Source organism: Aureobasidium subglaciale (genome assembly GCF_000721755.1).
Source record: "Aureobasidium subglaciale EXF-2481 unplaced genomic scaffold scaffold_44, whole genome shotgun sequence".
NCBI classification, from domain to species: Eukaryota; Fungi; Ascomycota; class Dothideomycetes; order Dothideales; family Saccotheciaceae; genus Aureobasidium; species Aureobasidium subglaciale.
The window spans coordinates 25830-45696 of NW_013566951.1; the positions used below are offsets into that span (position 1 = coordinate 25830).

General features: G+C 50.7%; 11 protein-coding genes across 11 annotated transcripts; 6 read left to right on the top strand and 5 right to left on the bottom strand.

Annotated features, from left to right (window-relative positions):
• Window positions 1-322: 322 nt before the first annotated feature.
• On the bottom strand, window positions 323-2344 carry AUEXF2481DRAFT_71525 (uncharacterized protein; the record flags this gene model as incomplete). The annotated part of the gene is made up of 10 exons (XM_013483384.1): window positions 323-511; window positions 564-641; window positions 698-817; window positions 868-983; window positions 1040-1211; window positions 1271-1740; window positions 1808-1847; window positions 1909-2048; window positions 2110-2207; window positions 2262-2344. 10 exons carry the CDS (start codon window positions 2342-2344, stop codon window positions 323-325), a joined length of 1506 nt encoding a protein of 501 aa, XP_013338838.1.
• A 479-nt stretch (window positions 2345-2823) lies between these two features.
• AUEXF2481DRAFT_71553 (uncharacterized protein) lies at window positions 2824-4948 on the top strand (the record flags this gene model as incomplete). Its single annotated transcript, XM_013483390.1, has 2 exons — window positions 2824-3006; window positions 3062-4948. The coding sequence occupies 2 exons, from the start codon at window positions 2824-2826 to the stop codon at window positions 4946-4948; spliced, it is 2070 nt and encodes a 689-aa protein (XP_013338844.1).
• Window positions 4949-5500: 552 nt separating this feature from the next.
• AUEXF2481DRAFT_113760 (uncharacterized protein) lies at window positions 5501-6901 on the top strand. Its single transcript, XM_013483395.1, has 4 exons — window positions 5501-5960; window positions 6017-6094; window positions 6163-6486; window positions 6537-6901. The coding sequence occupies exons 1-4, from the start codon at window positions 5533-5535 to the stop codon at window positions 6742-6744; spliced, it is 1038 nt and encodes a 345-aa protein (XP_013338849.1). The 5' UTR covers window positions 5501-5532; the 3' UTR covers window positions 6745-6901.
• Window positions 6779-7726, bottom strand: AUEXF2481DRAFT_103272 (uncharacterized protein; the record flags this gene model as incomplete). The annotated part of the gene is made up of 3 exons (XM_013483396.1): window positions 7642-7726; window positions 7383-7586; window positions 6779-7322 (listed from the first exon to the last, which is right to left on the bottom strand). Exons 1-3 carry the CDS (start codon window positions 7671-7673, stop codon window positions 6779-6781), a joined length of 780 nt encoding a protein of 259 aa, XP_013338850.1. The 5' UTR covers window positions 7674-7726.
• A 238-nt stretch (window positions 7727-7964) lies between these two features.
• AUEXF2481DRAFT_34041 (uncharacterized protein) lies at window positions 7965-8514 on the bottom strand (the record flags this gene model as incomplete). The annotated part of the gene is made up of 2 exons (XM_013483366.1): window positions 7965-8456; window positions 8506-8514. The coding sequence occupies 2 exons, from the start codon at window positions 8512-8514 to the stop codon at window positions 7965-7967; spliced, it is 501 nt and encodes a 166-aa protein (XP_013338820.1).
• Window positions 8515-8880: 366 nt separating this feature from the next.
• AUEXF2481DRAFT_48773 (uncharacterized protein) lies at window positions 8881-10017 on the top strand (the record flags this gene model as incomplete). The annotated part of the gene is made up of 3 exons (XM_013483377.1): window positions 8881-8926; window positions 9064-9601; window positions 9654-10017. 3 exons carry the CDS (start codon window positions 8881-8883, stop codon window positions 10015-10017), a joined length of 948 nt encoding a protein of 315 aa, XP_013338831.1.
• A 611-nt stretch (window positions 10018-10628) lies between these two features.
• On the bottom strand, window positions 10629-12656 carry AUEXF2481DRAFT_56644 (uncharacterized protein; the record flags this gene model as incomplete). Its single annotated transcript, XM_013483380.1, has 2 exons — window positions 10629-12253; window positions 12458-12656. Coding segments are annotated over 2 exons (1824 nt in total), but the record flags the coding sequence as incomplete, so codon positions are not given.
• Window positions 12657-13283: 627 nt separating this feature from the next.
• AUEXF2481DRAFT_71535 (uncharacterized protein) lies at window positions 13284-14469 on the top strand (the record flags this gene model as incomplete). The annotated part of the gene is made up of 2 exons (XM_013483385.1): window positions 13284-13375; window positions 13425-14469. The coding sequence occupies 2 exons, from the start codon at window positions 13284-13286 to the stop codon at window positions 14467-14469; spliced, it is 1137 nt and encodes a 378-aa protein (XP_013338839.1).
• Window positions 14470-14618: 149 nt separating this feature from the next.
• Window positions 14619-16471, bottom strand: AUEXF2481DRAFT_103280 (uncharacterized protein; the record flags this gene model as incomplete). Its single annotated transcript, XM_013483397.1, has 1 exon — window positions 14619-16471. The coding sequence occupies one exon, from the start codon at window positions 16469-16471 to the stop codon at window positions 14873-14875; it is 1599 nt and encodes a 532-aa protein (XP_013338851.1). The 3' UTR covers window positions 14619-14872.
• A 973-nt stretch (window positions 16472-17444) lies between these two features.
• Window positions 17445-18214, top strand: AUEXF2481DRAFT_45173 (uncharacterized protein). Its single transcript, XM_013483371.1, has one exon. The coding sequence runs from the start codon at window positions 17516-17518 to the stop codon at window positions 18149-18151; it is 636 nt and encodes a 211-aa protein (XP_013338825.1). The 5' UTR covers window positions 17445-17515; the 3' UTR covers window positions 18152-18214.
• Window positions 18215-18472: 258 nt separating this feature from the next.
• AUEXF2481DRAFT_9511 (uncharacterized protein) lies at window positions 18473-19663 on the top strand (the record flags this gene model as incomplete). The annotated part of the gene is made up of 4 exons (XM_013483361.1): window positions 18473-18492; window positions 18540-18745; window positions 18796-19116; window positions 19170-19663. The coding sequence occupies 4 exons, from the start codon at window positions 18473-18475 to the stop codon at window positions 19661-19663; spliced, it is 1041 nt and encodes a 346-aa protein (XP_013338815.1).
• Window positions 19664-19867: the final 204 nt, after the last annotated feature.

Here is a 19867-nt window from a genome sequence, read left to right on the forward strand (position 1 = left end):
ACTGTCATATACCCGGATAGCAAGGACTGCGACGGCGTTGCACCGGCAACTCCGATGGGCATTGGTATCCAACTGCGCATTCGCTCAATTTCGATTGAAACAGGCGACGTTGACAGAAACGATCGGATTCTGGTCTCTCCGCGCTGCTGACGCGAGCTACAACTAGACTGTGCCTTACTGCAATCATTTCGTTGCTCCAATTCCAGACGCAGGGATTATAAAGCTCGCAATTACTCGTAATCATGTCACGTATCCCCAATTTTGCTATTTCACTTTTTCAAAGGTCGCTCGAAAGATACGGCGACACTTTTGACAAAATCAATCATCCTACGTGTCTTGTCTCCATGACGCCAGCCTGCTCGGCCTTCCTGAAGGTGTTCGTCTCCGCCTCCACAAGATCATATGAATCCAATGACTCTATCTCTTTGATGAAGATGTGATCAATTTCCTCGAGTGAAAGCCTGGTGGTCTCTGGGAAGAGGAAGAAAATGGAGGGAGCTATCGCGAAATTCTATTCAACATGGTCAGTCGATTGGGCGAAGGTAAGGGTCTCGTAGTCTTACACAAGCCATGAAGACAAGATAAGTCTTCCATTTGATGTTCGTTATCATGGTTGGAGTGACCATTACGATTGTGAATACCTAATCCAATAGTCAATTTCTGTCGCAAAGGCTATGTCCCAAGAGTAGGGACCTACAAAGACCCAATTCATCATCACGGCCAATGATGTGCCTTTGGCTCGTGCTTTGAGGGGAAGTATCTCCGGAGCATAGCACCAGGGAATGGCGTTGAGGCTACTTCCGAAGAACAGCATGTACTTGTCTTGAGTCAGCTTGTGCACATGAGCTGGACACGTGTGTTACTGACCAGTACGAAGAAAGCGATGGCCACCTTCGAGGTCACGGCCTCCGACGACGTGCCTTGATAAGATAAAAGGATTGAGATGACCATCAAGGAAAAGCCCATGGCAATCGTTCCACAGACTACGGCACTAATATCAGTGTCTCTTCCTCGGCTAATAGTATGGCTCGATACACACTCATGGGTTTTCTACGTCCGATGCGGTCCAAGAAGAGAGCCGGTACTAAGGAACCTGCGGCGAAAGCGAGATTGATGCAGCCCCCAGCTACGAGGGCTGTACTTCTGGGCAAGCCGACGTTGACTTCCAGGACGGTGCCAATGTAGAAGACAATGACGTTGATCCCTGACCACTTGCACAACCATACGTCAGCCACTTTTCAGTCCACCGGAAAATCTCCGGGTCTTTTACCTGGTTGAAAGAAAGAGCAAGTATAGCAAGCCACACTCTCCATCCAGTCTGTACACGATCTTTCTTGAGTACATGTTTCCAGCTGAACGGATTTGCGCTCTCGAACTCCAGAGCCTCGATGATGGCGGCTTTTTCTGTAACGATGTATTCGTCTTCTGGACCAGTGCCATAGACCTGGCACATGACTTTAGTGGCCTCATCGATACGTCCTCTCTCAATCAGCCATCTCGGCGTTTCGGGTAAGCCGAAGAGTACGATCGAAATGACGACAGCTGGCAGGATCTGGGCGGCAATCGGTAACCTCCAGGCAACCGCTCCCCCGACGAAGTTCATTCCGAAGGCAAAGAAGTAAGCCACCGCAATCCCGAGCGCGGTGAAAAGCACCTCGGTGGTGACGAGACGACCACGGACATGGCTTTTGCACAACTCCGCTTGGTACATTGGCACCGTGGATGTGTCGACACCGACTCCTGTGTGGTCCATGTCAGCGATGCTTCATAGAAGGCAGATGGCTTTCGTGGAGTGTGGAGATTGTACCGAAGCCTGTAACGATTCTTCCAACAACCATCTGCGGAGTCTTGAGACTTGTCAGTGCTCCTATTCTTAGCTTTAAGTGTAAAGCCACGGTAGAGACTCACGCCAAAGGCTGCAGCCTGCAGAACAGCACCTAGACTGATCAACAACATGGCAAGCCATAATGTTGGTCTCCGTCCGATACCACTGCCGACAAAGAAGTTGAGGAGGCATCCGGCGAGACAGCCAAGATTATAGCTCGAGACTTCGCAACGCATTAGCACCAGTACATAATGACGGCACACTACTCAAACAGTCACATATACCTATGAAACCGAGGAAAGCCTCTGAAGGATGTTCAACGACAGCTAAGAAGTCCGGGTTGGAGATCAAACCGCCAAAGACTCCTTGATCGTAGCCGAACCTAATGCCACTGTAAGTTCACTCGCCTGGCAGGGCCCGGTAGCGTGTTACTAACAAGAAGAAAGCGTGGAGGCAGTTGATAGTGATAGCCCATTGAGTCTGGCGTCCTGGCTTGAACCAGGTACTGTGATAGCCCATCGCCAAAGCCTTGTGCAGGATACGGATGACTTGAAATCTTCCAGGCAAGTAAATGCCGTGCTCAATCGAGACGTAGATAGTCACGGACCGGCGTGGACTACCCAATTTGAATGCTACGGAAGCACTGCCGAGAATGCGGGGCGACAATCCGGGGACTCCATCCCCGCACGCACGGCGACTTGGGATGATTGAGAGCTTGCAGCGCGGGCTCTTGGCGTTTCAATCGTCAAGCCTTATAACCGGCTGCACAAGTTTCAGGTCTTTCGGTTACTTGCAAGCACTTCTACAGCCAGAGTCACTTCAGCCACCTAATGACACACTATCGATCGCAGAGACTGGGACAGGCGGGCAGAGCGCGCGAGCAACCATGTTAAAGATGGCCAACCACGGTGCGCAGTCGCTTCTGCCCACCTATTTTTGCCCGGACCAAGTTACTGGTTGCGACAACGACCATGGACAGCCCTCAGCAATGCTCAGCTATGGGAAAAGATTTCGCTGACTGCGATACACGAGACCAACAGGCAGTCCGCGAAGTGAGAAAGATTGTCATTGATATCTGTCGTCAAAACGGAGGTGGTCATGGAGGATCTGCGATAGGAATGGCACCCATGGCTGTCGCTCTTTGGAAGCACACGATGCGATACAACCCTTTGAATGCCGAGGTATCACAAAGACCATCTCGCTCTCGCTGAGACACCCGACTGATGTTTGATGCAGTGGTTCGACCGCGACAGGTTCGTCCTCTCCAACGGCCACGCCGCCATGCTCCTCTACACCATGCTCCACGTCTCTGGTTACCCGCACATGACAGCCGGCGAGCTTCGACTCTACGGCGACGCCAAAGCTGTCGATAGAGAGACTGGTAGCTGGAAGGGCACCCTCTGTCACGGCCACCCGGAGATCGACGTGCCTGGCGTCGAAGTCACCACAGGCCCTCTGGGTCAAGGTGTCGCCAATGCCGTAGGTCTGGCCATCGCTTCCAAGAACTTGGCCTCGACCTTCAATCAGCCAGATGTTAGTGTCATCAACTCCCGCATCTATTGTGTCACTGGAGACGGCTGCATACAAGAGGGGGTCGCAAACGAGGCCATGGCCATTGCTGGTCATCTCGCTCTGGATAACCTGACCTTGCTCTACGACAACAATCAAGTCACTTGTGACGGGCCTCTTGATTGGATAGTATCAGAGGATACGAATGCCAAGATGCGAGCGATCGGCTGGCACGTCATCGATGTCCACGATGGAGACCACTCCGTGAGCGGCATTGCAGATGCTCTGGCTGCTGCAAAATCCTTGAAGGGCAGGCCAACATTCATCAACATCCGCACCACCATTGGTTATGGAACAGCAACAGCTGGCACCTTCAAGTCTCATCATGGCACATACTCTGACCATGATGCCGCACTTTATGCCTCTGATCATGCTTCCACCCATACTCTCACAGAGGAGTCCAGAACCTACTGGAAGGAGGCGATGACGAGGGGCAAAGAGCTCGAGAATGCCTGGTCTGAGAATATGAAGAGATACACTTCCTCATACCCAGAGCTCGCGACCGCGCTGAGGCTCCGCGTGCGAGGCGACTACGACGTGCATGAGTTGCTGAGAACTTTCAAGAAGCCCGACGATATCCAAGCAACACGTCAATTCAACGGCTTCTTATTCAACGAGCTGATGTCGAAGGTGCCTTCTATGATTGCGGGAGGCGCCGATCTGTGGAACTCTAATCAGATGGGAGATCAATCGCACCGTATCTTTGACCGAGACCATTTGGATGGCCGAGTTATCCGGTACGGCATCCGCGAACATGCGATGACCTCCATCTCTAATGGACTCGCCGCATATGCCCCGGGTTGCTTCTTGCCAGTCACGGCGACATTCTTCATGTTCTACCTCTACGGAGCTGCGGGCGTGCGGATGGGCGCTCTCAGCAATCTCAAAGTCATTCACATCGCTACTCACGACTGCATCGGGGAGGGACAGAATGGACCTACCCATCAACCTGTAGAACTGGATTCATTGTTCCGGGCAATGCCCAACATCCAGTACATACGACCAGGAGATAGTGAGGAGGTCATCGGTGCGTGGATCGCTGCATTGGATGCAAACGGCAGACCCAGTATGCTCTCTCTCGCTCGAGACCCCGCACTATCCCTCGTGCCAAATACGGACAGGCAGAAAGTGTTGAAAGGCGGGTATGTCATCGTTGAGAAAGAAGCAGCCGACGTGACTCTTGTCTCTTGCGGATCGGAGTTGCAATTTGCCGTCGAGGCCTCGAAGCGTTTGGACGCTGCTGGCGTGCTTACGAGAGTGGTGAGCATGCCCTGTATAAGTCTTTTTGAAGAGCAATCGCAGCAGTATCAAGTATCTGTGCTCTCGGACTCAGCGCACATCATCTCGGTCGAGTCGTATATTGCGACAACGTGGGCAAGGTTTTGTACGGCATCAGTAGCCATGAATTCCTTTGGGTACTCCGGTTCTGGTCTCGAAAACTTTGCTAGATTTGGCATTGATACAGACGGAATTGTTCGTAAAGTGATGGACCATGTCCAAAATACGCCTCGGGATGTTCCTGATCACCGTCGTCGCTGGCAACTCCTCACGTAAATGGCTAAATGCCCAGATTCTCACATTGTCGATCACCCGGAGCAAGATGAGGCAGAAGGGCGCTCCAGACGGTCTAATGGGTGCACAAACTTCGATATTCAATACTCTGCTTATGAAGTTCCTCCGTTTGACACGGAAACGTTGACTCTACTTCAACAAGACCCAATTATCGTGATTCGTGAGAGATTGATGAACCGACTAGGGTGACCCGCACGCGATCAGATAAGATGCGGAGATCGCCAAGCACGGACTTTTCTCTTCCGGGGACTCGATGAATCTGTGACGCGTAGCTGGACTAAAGCACGATTGATTTTGTAACATCGGTCATGTCTAATTCGGGCTAGCATCTTGCCGGCAGCCCAAGGAGCCTCTCTTGGGCGAGAACATAATTGCGATTCAATACAGCTCGTTGTTGTTCTTGACCGTCCTTGCTGAAATGACCCTCTTGAGCATATAGCCGTGCTTGCTGCACCCCGCCATGCCCCGCACCAGGAACATGAGATCCTACTTATCACCTCGCTGAGAGTAGGATCATTGTCTCTGGAAGCTTGCTGTCGCTGATCTTGATCTTGATTATCGTTGCTATGCCGCTGCTACGTGTGTTGTGTCGCCGAAGCGTCTTCGCCGTGAACTTCCACTCGGGGGCTACTGTCTCGACCTTTTGTGCGTTACGCTCAGCCGGGTTGCACGTCCAGAACTCCAGGTCGTCTACAACATTGACAAGACAGAATGGGAATTACGTCAGGTCGATCACGACCAAGTCCGCAAAGGATGCCATGACAACGGCTTCTGTCTTGCCTACAGACAGCTACCTGACCTCCAATGTCATGGATCTGATGTCTTTAAAAGATCGCGTGGTTGTCATCACAGGTGGAGCCAAGGGTATTGGACTAGCGCTCGCCTTTGGCGTTGCCGAAGCTGGTGGCAAGATTGCTATTGTTGATGCAGCACCCCAGCCCTCTGAGAACTACGTCCGGCTTGGACAGATCTGCCACGAAGTGCGGTATTACCAGTACGTTGATCTAGACTGTACCCAGGCGAGGCAGGCCACTGCTGATCGTATTTCAGGACTGATGTGACAGATCATGCCAGACTTACGAGCACTTTCGACCAGATCACCAACGACTTTGAACGTATTGACGGAATGTAAGCTTCAAATTTCCTCTATATTTTCTGCGCTCTCGATGGCCAGAGTGTTGACATTTGCCATGCAGCATTACAGCAGCTGGTATATGTCCAGATGAATCATTTCTCGACCGAGACCCTATTTCCGTGAAGAAGTGTGTCGAAGTTAATGTTCTGGGAACGTATTACGCTGCACAGTTAGCTGCGCGACAGATGGTCAAACAGTCTGAAAGGAATCAAAGCTCTGGAGTGGGCTCGATTGTCATGATTGCGTCTATGGCTGCTCATCGAGCCAGCAAAGATCAATTCACTAGTGACTATTGCATGAGCAAAGGCGGCGTCTTAGCTCTTACGAAGCAGCTCGGTGTCGAGCTTGCTCATCACAAGATACGAGTCAACTGCATTTCTCCAGGGCAAGTAGCACGCTCCTATGGTTATGGATACGAGCTGACGATGTTCTCAGGTACATCGCCACGGATCTGATTGCGGACCTTGTCAAACAAAGACCGAAGCTGGGAGAAGTGTTTCAATCAGAGCCACCCATGAAGCGAATGGGTGACAGGACCGATCTGAAAGCTGCTGCTGTGTATCTGCTTGCAGACGCTAGTGCATACATGACGAGCGGAGAGATGTTAATCACTGGTGGTTTGCATGCTGGGCAAGTCTATTGAGCGACAATCTAGCATCTCTAAGCAGCAAAGTCTCTTATTGATAATTAACTGATGCAGCTCCATCCACAATCAGATTCTGCCCAGAGACGTATTGCGCCATGTCGCTTGCAAAGAAGACAACGGGCTTCGCGATGTCTTCAGGTATTCCCAGTCTTCCAAGTGGTACTCTCTCTTCCATCGACCCTCGCTTTGCTCCACTAAGATCTGCCTTGTTCATTGCTGTCTCGATAGTGCCCGGACTAACAGTGTTGAAACGAATGCCATAGCGTCCAAGTGCTACTGCACAGCTGACAGACATTCCCAGAAGTGCAGCTTTGGTGGCAGCATAGTGAGTCAGTCGAGATGAACCCATGGTTGCTGTTATCGAAGCGATTGATACGATTGACCCCCCTGTGCCCTGCTTCTTCATCTGCTCAACAACAGCTTGTGTAATGGCAAATGGGCCGTGGAAGTTGACGGCGGTATGAGTATCGAGCTGCTCAGCAGTGACAGCCGCAAGGTCAAGAAATTGACATATTCCAGCATTGTTGATGGCGACGTTGAGCTCACCGAACGATGATATCGCAGCATCAACGATTCTTGTTGCGAGGTCAGTCAGCGATTCTGCGCTCAAACGATCTGAAAGCTGTCATGATCACCTTTGACCCGCTTCTGGGTCTCTCACGTCTGCTGCTACACTGATTGTTCTGGCCGACTTGTTAAGCCTAGTTATTTCGTCCTGTAGTGAGGATATATCATCCGATGACTTCGTGTCGCCGATATGGTGGAGAATAAGCCGTGCACCTTGTCGTGCACATTCGAGTGCTGTAGCGCGACCAATGCCAGTGCCGCAGCCGGTGATCCTGTTGAAACAGTGTATAAGTATGAATTTGGAAGCAGAGAGTCATTAGGTCTTACGCAACCACTTTCCGTGCTAATAATTGCGCCATGATTGTACGCCGAATACACTTCGATATCTCGTTCGATGTAGACTTAGTATTCAGATGCAGCACATTTATCCGGCAAGTGGTACAGTGAGATATAACCACAAAGCTGGTATGTGTATATAAGATGGTCTGGGAACATGTGACCGAGATGTCGGGAATGCTTTCCCGATGAGCAAAGCAAGACTGCCGCCTCGCTCACTTGACCTTTTCAGAATAACAAAGTAGCCTCAGGGTCTAATATAACCGAGATTCAGATTAAACAGTGGGGCAAAATAAGATTGATTCCATTGACCTCTACCAATTAGCGGTATCCATGGTGGTCAACCTCTCGAAACTTGCGTCAAGTATCTCGACAATATTTCCCCAAGGATCTCTGATATAGACACAAGTGACTCCTCCCGTCAGCTTCACGGTCTTTCCCTGTCTACTCCCACCCGCCTCCAGGATTTTCTGCACCAGTTCATCCGGCTTCGGATCCGTGACGCAGATGTGAAAAAAGCCACCACGATTATATTCAAACACTGTCTCGCTCTTGACGAACTCAGGGTCTAGAAATTGAAATACTTCGAAACCGACGCCGTTGCCAGTAGCCATATATGCGAGCTTGACTTCTCGAAGCGAGTCTCCGTAAATCGCGAAAATGGGTGACTCCGGACTTTCCGAGCGTTTGATGTGGGCGATTTTGCCGCCTATTATTTCGAAGCCCATGATAGTTGTGTACCAGGTGGTTACGGCTTCGATATCCTCGACAGAGACTGCGACATGGTTGATGGGGCGTGCAAATGTCTGCCATATGTCAACACCTCTGTTGGCAAAGCGGGAGCAAAGCACTCACAGTAGACATGGTGGAAGTATCAACATGCAACTATCTGACTTTACCTGAGTGGACACTTTGCTCTCGTAATATGAGCTGGACTAGTACACTACTAACCTGTGCAATTGTTGATGCCAGGAACTTGATGGCCAGAGAAGAGAACCCTGACTTTGCCCCGCGTTCGGGCCCGGCTACCGGCTATGCACCTCCCGACTATCCACAATGAGATGCTCAGCAATCATCATACAACCGGTGCCTCTTAGCAAACCCGCACCGTCACTCGCAGATTCAAACTATTGCTCTTACGCAATATTCAACATTATTATTCCCAGTCATCACCTTGCTTGATTCGTCCGGACGCTCTAACTTTGGCAGACATCTCGCTGCACATATACAATGACAAGTCCAGATCGGTGTAACAAAGCTTTCACCCTGAATGATGGTACATGACCATTGAAACGTCGCTTCAGTAAAATGACTGACGCGAAGCAGGATCGCAAATACCCGCTGTTGGCTTAGGAACATGGCAAGGTACATCTGCAGACAAAATTCTGATTATTCTTGACTGACACGGCAAAGGCGGACTGGGAACAGACAACGAGAAAAAGCTCGAAGACTCAATTGTCCATGCTCTACAAAGCGGCTATCGTCTAATCGACACCGCACAATACTACGGCATCGAATCTGTCGTTGGACGTGCTGTACGCAACAGCGGTGTACCCCGTTCCGAAATCACTGTCATCACAAAATTCTGGAGTCACTGGCATCATGACCCAGCGGAAGCATTGCGAATCTCCTTGAAAGATCTTGACATTGAATATGTAGATATCTTGTTGATGCACTGGCCATTCGCGACCACTCCAGCTCCAGAGCGAAAGCATCTTCGGAAAGATCAGAGCCCGACATTCGTCGAGACATGGAAGATGATGGAGAAGCTTGTTGGGCCGCAGTGCAGAGCGATTGGCGTCAGTAACTTCACCCAGAAGACGCTTGACGAGTTGCTGCCGCACTGCAACATCGTACCAGTGGTCAATCAAGTCGAGCTGCACGCCTTCAATCCAAATCACCAGCTTGTACCGTACTGCGTCTCAAGAGGAATACACGTGATGAGCTGGAGGTGAGTTATGCGACCGCTCCATGTACGATCCAGGCCTGACACCACGATTCAGCACGATGGGCGGAGAACGTGAAGGCGAAGCGAACTTGATTCACACACACAGCCTGTTCAAGAGCATTGCCAAGAGACACCAATGTTCCACGGGTGTTGTATCTCTGTCTTGGGCGGTACAACGCGGCGTGACCGTGATTCCCAAGAGCAGTTCGAAGATGCGTATTGCAGAGAACATCAAGCTTGTCAGACTGACCGAACAGGAGATGGCTCAGATCAGTAGAGCCTCCGAGACAATCATGAAGTACAGAGTTTCGGATCTGATCAAGGAGTTGTATGTAGAGGTAGACGGTAAGGAGACTTTCCAAGGATGGACATTAGAAGAGCTCGGGTGGGCAGACAAAGATGGCAAATGGTTGACGTAACTCGAGTTCCTGGACCTCAGGACTGCGGGGTGTTGAACATGTTGATACAAATGATCATCTATAATTGAACATCTCGATGTCTGCAACCAATGAGGCGTGAGGCTAAACTTAGTTTCTCTAGTGACAACACCATACGACGACGAGCTTGTGAGAAGGCACAGTCAAGGCCAGCATAGAAGCAGCGCATCCCAGAAACGATGAATAAGGAGCTCTCGATGAAATGTGGTGTTTGTCAGAACTATCCTCTCTTGACTCGGGTCCATGAGACAGCGGACTTGATCGAGATGTCCAGCGAGACCACTTTGCTCAGCTAGCACACATATACGGCGAGCTCATACATCTGCCATCCGTGACCAGTTGCTGGGTCCCGGAGTGTTGCCTGAACGATTGCCGAAGTTCGGAGTCAAGGGAAGCATACTCGGCATGTTATCGAATAAATCGCCCAGTACAGGATGACTCTGCCATATGTCTAGATCGGTGGCAAACACATCATTGCTATCGAGCGCATTAATACCCATTCCAGAACTATCATTCATGAACTCAGCCGCGTTGTTCATGGTGAAGTCATCTTCAGCTCGCTGTTTGCTCGATTGCGGTGCTCCAAGCATCTTGTCGAGTAGCTGCAGGATCCATGGGCTAGGATCCCAAGCGCCTCTGCTCTCGTGCAAAACCATTTGACAGTTACTCAATCCCGATCTTCCTGATTGAGCATTCATCAAACTCGGACTCTTGGTCTGCATGTAAAAAGTGACCGCAGCGATGAAAATGCCATGCAGTAGCTCGTGAGGAGCAGTTAGTATGTCCGATTTGACTACAACATCACATGCGGTAGAGGCAATCTGCTGTGCTGCGATAATACATGTGTCTTCTGCAAGGGACTGGTTCATGTAGACGGCAGCAAAGCCAGGCCGCACACTACCTTCCGGAGGGGCATTGAGATTCGCAAGTATCAAATGATGATTGTAGAGAACTCTCAAGCTGCCCAATAAGATGCTGGAGCCCGCTGCAGCCGCGTCCGTCCAGGTGAAATGTTGAGGTAATTGCGCTCGCCATTTCAGCAGTATTTCCGTGAGAGAACTTGTGATCTGTGGTTGCGGACGAGAGGGAGAGAAGCGAGCCGTTATAATTTGACGTAGAATCAAAGTTAGTTTCATGGCCTCGATTTGGTAAGAGCCAAAGTGCGGATTCAGCTCGTGGTAAGCAGCTGTCGTCTCACTCATGAAGTCTTCCGGCGTCAAAGGATCAGCATCGCAGTGGTCCAAGTTTACTCGGAACGGACGACCAACCAGAGCGGAACAGTTTGCGTCTCTCAAAACAAGTATCCACCATAGCCTCTTGAGCAAGCTTCTATCTCGCGGTTCCATGTTCGTACCAGCCAGCGAGCGATGACAGCCCAATGCTTCGGCGATCGTGACACCAGTACCAATCCAGGAGTAGAAATTCCAGTAATTGTTTGGCCCACCTCCCCAGAAGCTCAAAAGGATGGACACTTGTAAGACAACAATTTTATTGCTTTCGTAGCCAATGTCGAACAGAGCTTTGGCCTTCGTGTAAAACGTCCATCTCGCCTGTCTGCGATTCTCATAACCGGCTTGGTGGAGTATCTTGAGCGGACAGAACGTCGCAGAGATGAAGCACAACGCATGGAGAAGAATCCAGGGCACTCTCTTAGCCTTGTAGTCTTCAATGAACTCTCCACAGTTCAGAATGGGGTACAAGCAGAACACCCGTGTTAAGAATGTGTCGACTAGAGCGTCAAGTGTTTTTCTATCGGGTGATTCAAAGGCCTTCTTGGCCTCCAGAAATGCGACCTCTTCAGGTAGCATGTGGCCGGGATGCGTGTCCCGAGGCAGAGTCAACTCTTCATTGACAGGGTATGGTGGTCCGGGGTGATGGAGCCGCGGTCGTCCCTTACGCCCATCAAGCTCCTCCAGAACGATAGCCAGGGGAAACGATTCCCCAAGATAAGTAATCGAGCCCTTCTCAATCACATCTTCGCCGCGTAAGTGGCTCTCGAGCAGGTGATCGAACATAGTGGCCCAGCTGAGCTCACGATAAGAGGAGGTGCTCACGTCCGTACGAGCTGAAGGAGAAATGTCATCAGGTGGAGCACCGGCCAGTGCTGGGGTTTGTTGGCTGTACCAGTTAATTTCCACATCGTTTGTGATATGACTGCGGGCATTGTTTACGGCAGATTGCTTGCGAGCAGGCATAACAGGCGCTAGAGAGTTCTGTTCTGCTGTCGTAGATGGGATAGTCTCGATCACACCATCGTCGTCGTTGCTGCGCTGTCTTGCTTCGTCACTCCTGACGTTTGGCCCATTCTTACTTGTGACCGCTTGGACAATAAGACCCTCCTGGTAGCCTAAGCCGCAATTGTTCCCGTTGGCGCTATCAATATCGTCCCCTGGGGCAGGCTCAGACTGTGTGTTGCTGACACCAACATTAGCCTTGTTGCTGATCTTGTCGCCAGTCCGACGGGTTTTCCGCGGATATATCCCCCGGCGGGATTCGATGAGGGCACACTCAGGCTCATTCTTGTGTTCACATCGCGTGCAAGGGGTGCCACGTTCGCTTGCATCACACTTCACACGAAGCTCGTTGCACCGTCGACAGGCTTTGGCAGCACGACAGCGATTCACGGGTCCTGCGCGAGAGCGTGGTGGTGCTGGCTGCGCGGCCGGTTGTGTCTCTGACTGCGGTGGTGATTGGATGAGCATGGTTCGCGCTGCAAATTCTCAGGCTTATAACCGCACATTGTAGGACTCCCATTCTCCTTCAAGAGTGGATGGCTCGCTAAGCCATTATCATGCTGTCCTTGCTGGCACTTCCAGACTCCTCGAGCTACCCCGCAGTAATTCATGCCAAGGTGAAAAGAGGAGAATTGCGCCACCGACGGGCACCCCTCTTCCTTCTCCCGGCTGTGTGACATATAACCGGCCACAATCCATTCAGTGCTCTTGTGATCAACTCTCAGATGACAACAGCCGGTCGATTGTATATGAGCACGTGTCTAGTGCTGGTCAGTATGGATCGCTTCCGCCACCTGGCTTGATACAGCACTCGCCTACCTGACGTCATAGCTTATCGCGACTAACAATTCCGGAAGTCGTTGCAGCTTTGAGAAAGCAGAGTATCACTCACATCCAGGGGTAGAACATTTGTTCCACTTGAAGAGAGCCTCATATTTTCTAGATCCGCGAATTTCAACAGCCTGACGATTGTGTAATATCCTCAACAAACCAACGCGCCTGCGTGACTTCGATATGCCTGCTAGCACTCGCGATTCACAGCCGCGGGTCAAGGCGCTTCGCTTTTATGACCGCGGTGATCTGCGTCTGGAAGAAGTTGAAGCACTGTGAGTCTTGACTTAGTGCGACACCATGCTGCTCTGACACACTATCTAGTCCTTGCGGCTCAGATGACGTCCGACTTCAGATCAAGTACTGCGGGATCTGCGGTACTGATGTGACCGAGTACACCAATGGTCCCATCTTCCCTCCCAGCAAGGGGCACAAGAACGCCTTGACCGGAGTCTCGCTGCCTGTCGTGATGGGACATGAGTTTGCAGGAACCATCACTGAGGTCGGTTCGAGCGTCACAGAATTAACCACCGGCCAGAGAGTGGCGGTAAATCCTGCTTGCGACCATCGCCATTACGCTTCTGAACATTGCGATCCCTGTCGAAACGGTCACTACAACATCTGCGATGCTACAGCGACCTACGGGTTGAGCGCGCCAGGTGGTGGCTTTTCTCAGGAGATCGTCGTCAAAGCGATCAATTGCTTCGTCTTGCCTGAGAACGTGGATCTGAAGTCAGCTGCGCTGGTTGAGCCTCTTGCGGTGGCTCATCATTGCATCAAGCTTGCAGACTTCAAGGCTGGACAGACTGCACTAATCTGCGGGGCTGGTCCTATCGGCCTCGCGATCTTATTGATCCTTCGCGTCCTAGGCGCGTCCAAGGTCATTGTGACTGAAGTACTTGAGACACGAATGTCGCAAGCTCGGAAGTTTGGAGCAGACTGCGTGCTCAGCCCATTGCAGTCTTCTGACATCGACACGAGCGACGAGAAAAGTACGCTCGATGCCATCCGTGACTTTACCCAAGGTGGTGTCGATGTGGCATTCGATGCCACCGGACTGCAATCAACGCTTGACCTTGCAATCGCTGCTTCAAAGCCTCGTGGTACCATCTTCAATGTCGCCATCCACAAGAAGCCACTATCTTTGAATCTCAATCTTCTTGCCATCAAGGAAAAGCGACTGTTGGCCGGCATTTGCTATCTAGCAGAGGATTTCGAAGCAGTCATCCAGATGATGGCGGATGGAAGTCTCCAAGCAGATGCCATGATAACGTCCATCGTTCCGTTGTCGGACATCATCGAAGGAGGATTTGAGCAATTGATACATAACCGGGATGCGCATGTGAAGATATTGATACGGCCCGATTGAATTCTCGTTTGATCGAGCTACACATGTCAAAGTTATCTGATTCTGCCACCCTTTTAATCTGTTGTACCTCGTTGTGCTTTGGTGAACGCCTCCCACGGTGGCTGGTTACAATCCTTTTAACGCTTCACGCAAGCAAAGTATGGCCGGATCACGATTGCACGATTGTCTGTCGGGGAAACGAGCCTGAAATTTTTAGTCCAGAGTCGTCAAAAGTTGCACTCAGCTAACAGACGGCACGACTGTTTTGCACATTGAGGACATTTCGCCGAGAGTCAATGCAGGTCGCACTTACAAGACCCAGCGCAGCGTCGCCGAGATACGTAGTACCTTGCTACAACTAATTGAAGGACTGAGAGGAAAGAGCAGGAACACTATGGTTATATTCGACAAAGACTAGACAACTTCAGAGAAGAGTCCTGAGACCATGCACCATGCTAACAACAGCCACCGGTGTTAATGCAGTCCATAGGACCAGCCTGGTCCAAGGAGCTAGAGGCAACGATATCTTGCTTCCCGACAGATTGAAGTCCTCCCAAACAGGCCAGTACAAATCCCACCAGAACTTCCACGTTGGATCATGGTAGTTGGTAGTGTTTCTACCAGCTTCGTTCAAGTTCCAATTCGCACATCCACCACTCCAGACCATTGTCTTCAGTTTCTCTTGTACGTGCATGGTGTTATAGTTTTCCGCGGCCTGCTTGACGTTAAGCGTTTCGAAGCTGCCGTCCAAAACGGGCTTGATGAGAGTTTTGACGATAAACTCGGCCTGCGTTTCGTTTGTGAAGATGACGGAGTTGTGTGCAGGGAATGCATTCGGCCCAAAGACGATACCAAAGTTGGGAAAGCCATGGACGAACGTAGCTCTATAGGCTTGAGCACCTCTGGTATCCTCCCAATGCTCATTCAGAGTCTTGCCCTCAGTACCAATTATCTCTATGGGGGATAGGAACTCTTGAATCTTGAAACCGGAGCTCAAAATGACTGCGTCGAAGTCGACGGATCGTTTGGGTGTTGTCAGGCCAGCCTTGGTGAAACCTGTGATTCGCTCATTGGTGAGCTCGACGTTGGGCTCGTGGAGGGATTGAAGGTAACCAGGATCGAAGATACGACGCTTGCATCCGAGCGGGAAAGTAGGTATCAGTATATCCAAGTATTTCTTTGGCGCGGTCTTCCTCATGTAGCTCTCGGCTTCGACCTGAGCTGCTGCCCGCTTTCTGTCCAGAACATCTGTGCCCGTGACGTATAGATTATGGAGCGCATCAATAGACAGCCAAGTCGAAAATCGGTACCATCTAGCATAGAAAGGAATGTTGCGGAAGCACCATTTTTGGAGTTCCGAGAAAGCAGGATTAGGCCGCTCATTGATCCACTGAGGGGACCTTTGGAATTGAATGACCTGTGCAGCCTCTCTCGCGACATGAGGCATCAACTGAGCCGCTGAGCATCCATTTCCAATGACAGCCACTCTCTTGTCTTTCAGGCTGTAATTGTGGTTCCAACGGGCAGAGTGGAAAATCGAACCTTGGTAATCTTCGTGGCCGGGGATGTCGCAATCTTTCGGAATGGAGATAGTACCGACACAGGACACGAGCATTTCCGCCTCTTGATGATGGACCTTCTTGGTGGTCATGTCTCGAAGACCGACGCGCCACACATTCTTTTCGCTGATCCATGTCGCTGCGACAACTTCGATACCGAGTTGTACGTGTGGCCGCACGCCGAACTTGTCCACTGTGTTGTTCAGATATTCGAGGATCTCGTCTTGTTCGGCAAACTTCCTTGACCAGTTGGGATTCAGGTTAAACGAGAATGAATACAGGTGAGAGTCGACATCGCAACCAACTCCAGGATAGGTATTGAGGTACCAGGTCCCACCGATGTGACTCTCTCTCTCATAGATAGTGAAGTTCTTGTATCCGAGCTGGAATCGTAAGCGGGAAGCCAAAGCTATACCAGCAGTTCCACACCCGATGATGATGAGACGAGGCTCGGTGGGCGCCATGTCGATGCTTGTGCAATGTTGTTGTTGGACGTTGGGTTTTGGGGAACAGAGTTACGACTGGCATTCTGCTGGTATTTTGTCATGGATGTTTAAGTTGTAGAGAAACAAGCACACAGAGGCAGAAGCGGCTACATGACAAGCAGCCGGTCGATCGGTGAATAAGGTTCTGTGCGGGGTCACACAGGATCTAGCAGGCTGCAGGCGAAAGGGACATCTCCTGTGGTTTCCGCTTTCTCTTACGTTCTATTTGCTGCTCGGGAATCATGATGTCTTGTTGATCCAGCGCATTACGCATGTGAAGCTTCAACAATGGAGCTTGAACGCCCCTGATGAACGCCGCTTCTCCGAAAGTCCCCCTTTCCCCACGATCGCTCAAACAACAACAGGCAGCCTTTTTGTCTGCATATACCCGGCACCTTTTCGGAGACTGCACCACTTTGCGATATAGCTGGACATTATGGAGCCATCGGAGTGCTCGGTCTCGCTTGGAACCTCTTTACATTACACACTACTGTATTCAGCAGCCTCTCGCTTCCATCAACCGGTTCACACATAGATCGATCAGTCAACAGTTCTCGCCATCATCCAGCAACTATGCACAAGGCAGCAGTTCTCTATGGAGCTAAAGATATCAGGATTGAAGATGTAGAGACGCCAGATCTAAGACCACACGAGGTTCGTGTCGCCCCACGAGCAACAGGTATCTGCGGTACCGACCTGCATTACTATCAGAACGGCAAGAACGGGATATACACTATACGACAACCTCTGGTTCTGGGTCACGAAGCTGCTGGTGACATCGTTGAAGTCGGTTCAGCTGTGTCGAATCTCAAGCCTGGCGACCGCGTAGTCGTCGAGCCGCAGCTTGCCTGTTCAGCATGCCAACAATGTCGTCTGGGTAAATACAACTTGTGCAAGAGCATGCGTTTCAACGGATCTGCCAGTGCTTCTCCGCCTGCTCAAGGATCTTTACAGAAGCTTTGGACTCATGCTGCATATCTGTGTTATCTCCTGCCGGAGAATCTCACCTTCGCCGAAGGGGCGATGGTTGAGCCATTGTCGGTGGCGTTGCATTCCGTCAGGAAGGCCAAGCTCGAAGCGGGCCATTCTGTCTTTATTACGGGAGCAGGCGCAATTGGGTTGCTTTGTGCTCGCGTCGCTAGGATATCAGGAGCTGCAACAATCACCATGGTAGATGTCGACGAAGCACGGCTCGATTTCGCAAAGAAGCACGGGATCGCCGACAAGACTTACACAATTCCGATGGACAGAAAAGAAGGTGAGACAGGCCCGGAGTTCTCGGCGAGAATGAGTACGGAGATTCAGGATCTTCTCAAGATACCTCAGGCTAATGTCGCATTCGATTGCACTGGCATTGAGTCTTGCTTGAATATTTGCATTGCGATGGCAGGTCCAGGCTCAAGAGTTGTGATCGTTGGTATGGGCAGACCGGTGCAAGAGGTCAATATTGCCCTTGCTTTGATTCGTGAGATCGAGATCGTCGGTGTTTGGAGATATGCAAATACGTTCCAGCCCGCGATCCACTTGATAGAGGCTGGGATGGTGGATGTCAAGTCTCTCGTCACACACCAATTTGAGATAGAGGATGTCGCGAGTGCCCTGGAGTTTGCTCTGCAGAGACCAGCAGATTTAGTGAAGTGTGTGATAACGTCGAGTTGATGTATCAGAACAGTGTCGAGGACCGTTAGATTGGAGATTGCAGTCAATTGGAGAAATCTTGACAGGTTGAAAGTCGGTGAATAAATTCGCGTGTCACGAATGCCACATCCATGGCGTCATATCCCACAGTGCTTCCACATTGAAGACGGCAATATGCAGTCCAGATGCTCATACATAAAGCGATGTTAGCGCATGGTGTATATAAACCTCTACCAATTCCCGATATCCAGCCTCGAGCCAGGCCCTTGATAACTGTAGGAGACAAAGTCCAAGTCATAAACGCCGCTCAATCTCTGGCATAATCTTGCACCCACAAAGAACATGTCTCCCAAAGTCTTCGTGTAAGTGGAATCAGATCAGAGTATCATATTTCGCTGAATAAAAGCAGCACGGGTGTCACAGGATACATTGCCGGCGATGCTGTCTACATATTGGCTGGCACCATGCCAGAGATCAACTTCACTTTCCTCGTTCGAAGCAAAGAAAAGGCTTCCGCTGTTCAAGAGGCATATCCAAACAGCCGCACCGTGTTGGGAGACCTGGACGACTACGAGCTTTTGGAACAAGAGTCTGCTACAGCAGATATCGTCCTTCGTGAGTTTCAAAGGCACTCGGTCCGGTGACTTGCGCTGACAGCAGACAAGATGCAGCAGATGCTTCAGATCACGAGGGTGCAGCCAGGGCTATTGCAGCAGGATTGGCACGTGGGCACTCTAAAGAACGACCCGGATACTGGCTACACACTGGAGGAACAGGCATTTTGTGCTACAAAGACTCCGCAAACAACTTTAAAAGTCTTGGACAATGGACAGATGAACAGTACGATGATCTTGAAGGCATTGATTCCGTGGTAAATCTTCCTGATGAAGCCTTCCACCGAAATGTCGACAAAATTGTGCTCGAGGCAGGCACCAAGAATAGAGAGATTGTGAAAACGGTAATCATCTGTCCTCCGACCATTTACGGTGAGTCAAATGCTTCCCCCTAGATGTCGGCAATCGCTGACAGATTTGTAAAGGCACTGGCCGCGGTCCCGTCAGCCAACGTGGCCGTCAGGTATATGAAATGGCCAAGCTCATACTCTCTCAAGGATTCATCCCAGTTGTCGGGCAAGGAAAGGCGAGATGGAATAACATTCATGTGGCTGACTTGAGCAATGTCTATAAGTCTCTTGTGATGAAAGCTATTGCTCACGATCTCAGTGAGAATATTTGGGGCAAGGATGGATACATGTTTGTCGAGAATGGTGAGCATGTCTGGACCGATCTCGCTCAGCTCATGGCCAAAGAAGCACTGGAACACGGATACATACAGGATCCTCAACACGAATCACTGAGCAAAGATGCAGCTCTCGAGCAGGCTGGCTTTGAAGCCGTCAGTTGGGGCCTCAATTCGCGGGCCAGAGCAAAAAGAGCCGGGAAACACCTTGACTGGAAGGCAGACAGACCATCACTCGAAGAGACTGTTCCTGAGATAATCCGCCAAGAGCATGACCGCTTGTCGACTACGTAGCTGATAATACCGAGCATCATATTTGGGCTTATTTTCATACAGAGAGACGCGATCGCGTAAGCGAGCGAGTGATCCTTCATGCGTAAAAAGGTGATTCTTCAGTCACCGCTCTAAGTGAAACGCCTATCTGACCAAGTTTCCGGTTGTATGCATCTCAGACCGTCGGGTCAACTTGGTCCTATCACGGCATAAGAACAAGCACAA

Bases quoted from the DNA above. Each gene is read 5' to 3' on its own strand.
- AUEXF2481DRAFT_113760 (XM_013483395.1), top strand. From the start codon at position 5,533: ATGCCGCTGCTACGTGTGTTGTGTCGCCGAAGCGTCTTCGCCGTGAAC. The intron at 5,961-6,016 runs GTACGTTGATCT...ATCGTATTTCAG, and splicing joins CACGAAGTGCGGTATTACCA to GACTGATGTGACAGATCATG. The intron at 6,487-6,536 runs GCAAGTAGCACG...CGATGTTCTCAG, and splicing joins GTCAACTGCATTTCTCCAGG to GTACATCGCCACGGATCTGA.
- AUEXF2481DRAFT_45173 (XM_013483371.1), top strand. From the start codon at position 17,516: ATGGTTGAGCCATTGTCGGTGGCGTTGCATTCCGTCAGGAAGGCCAAG.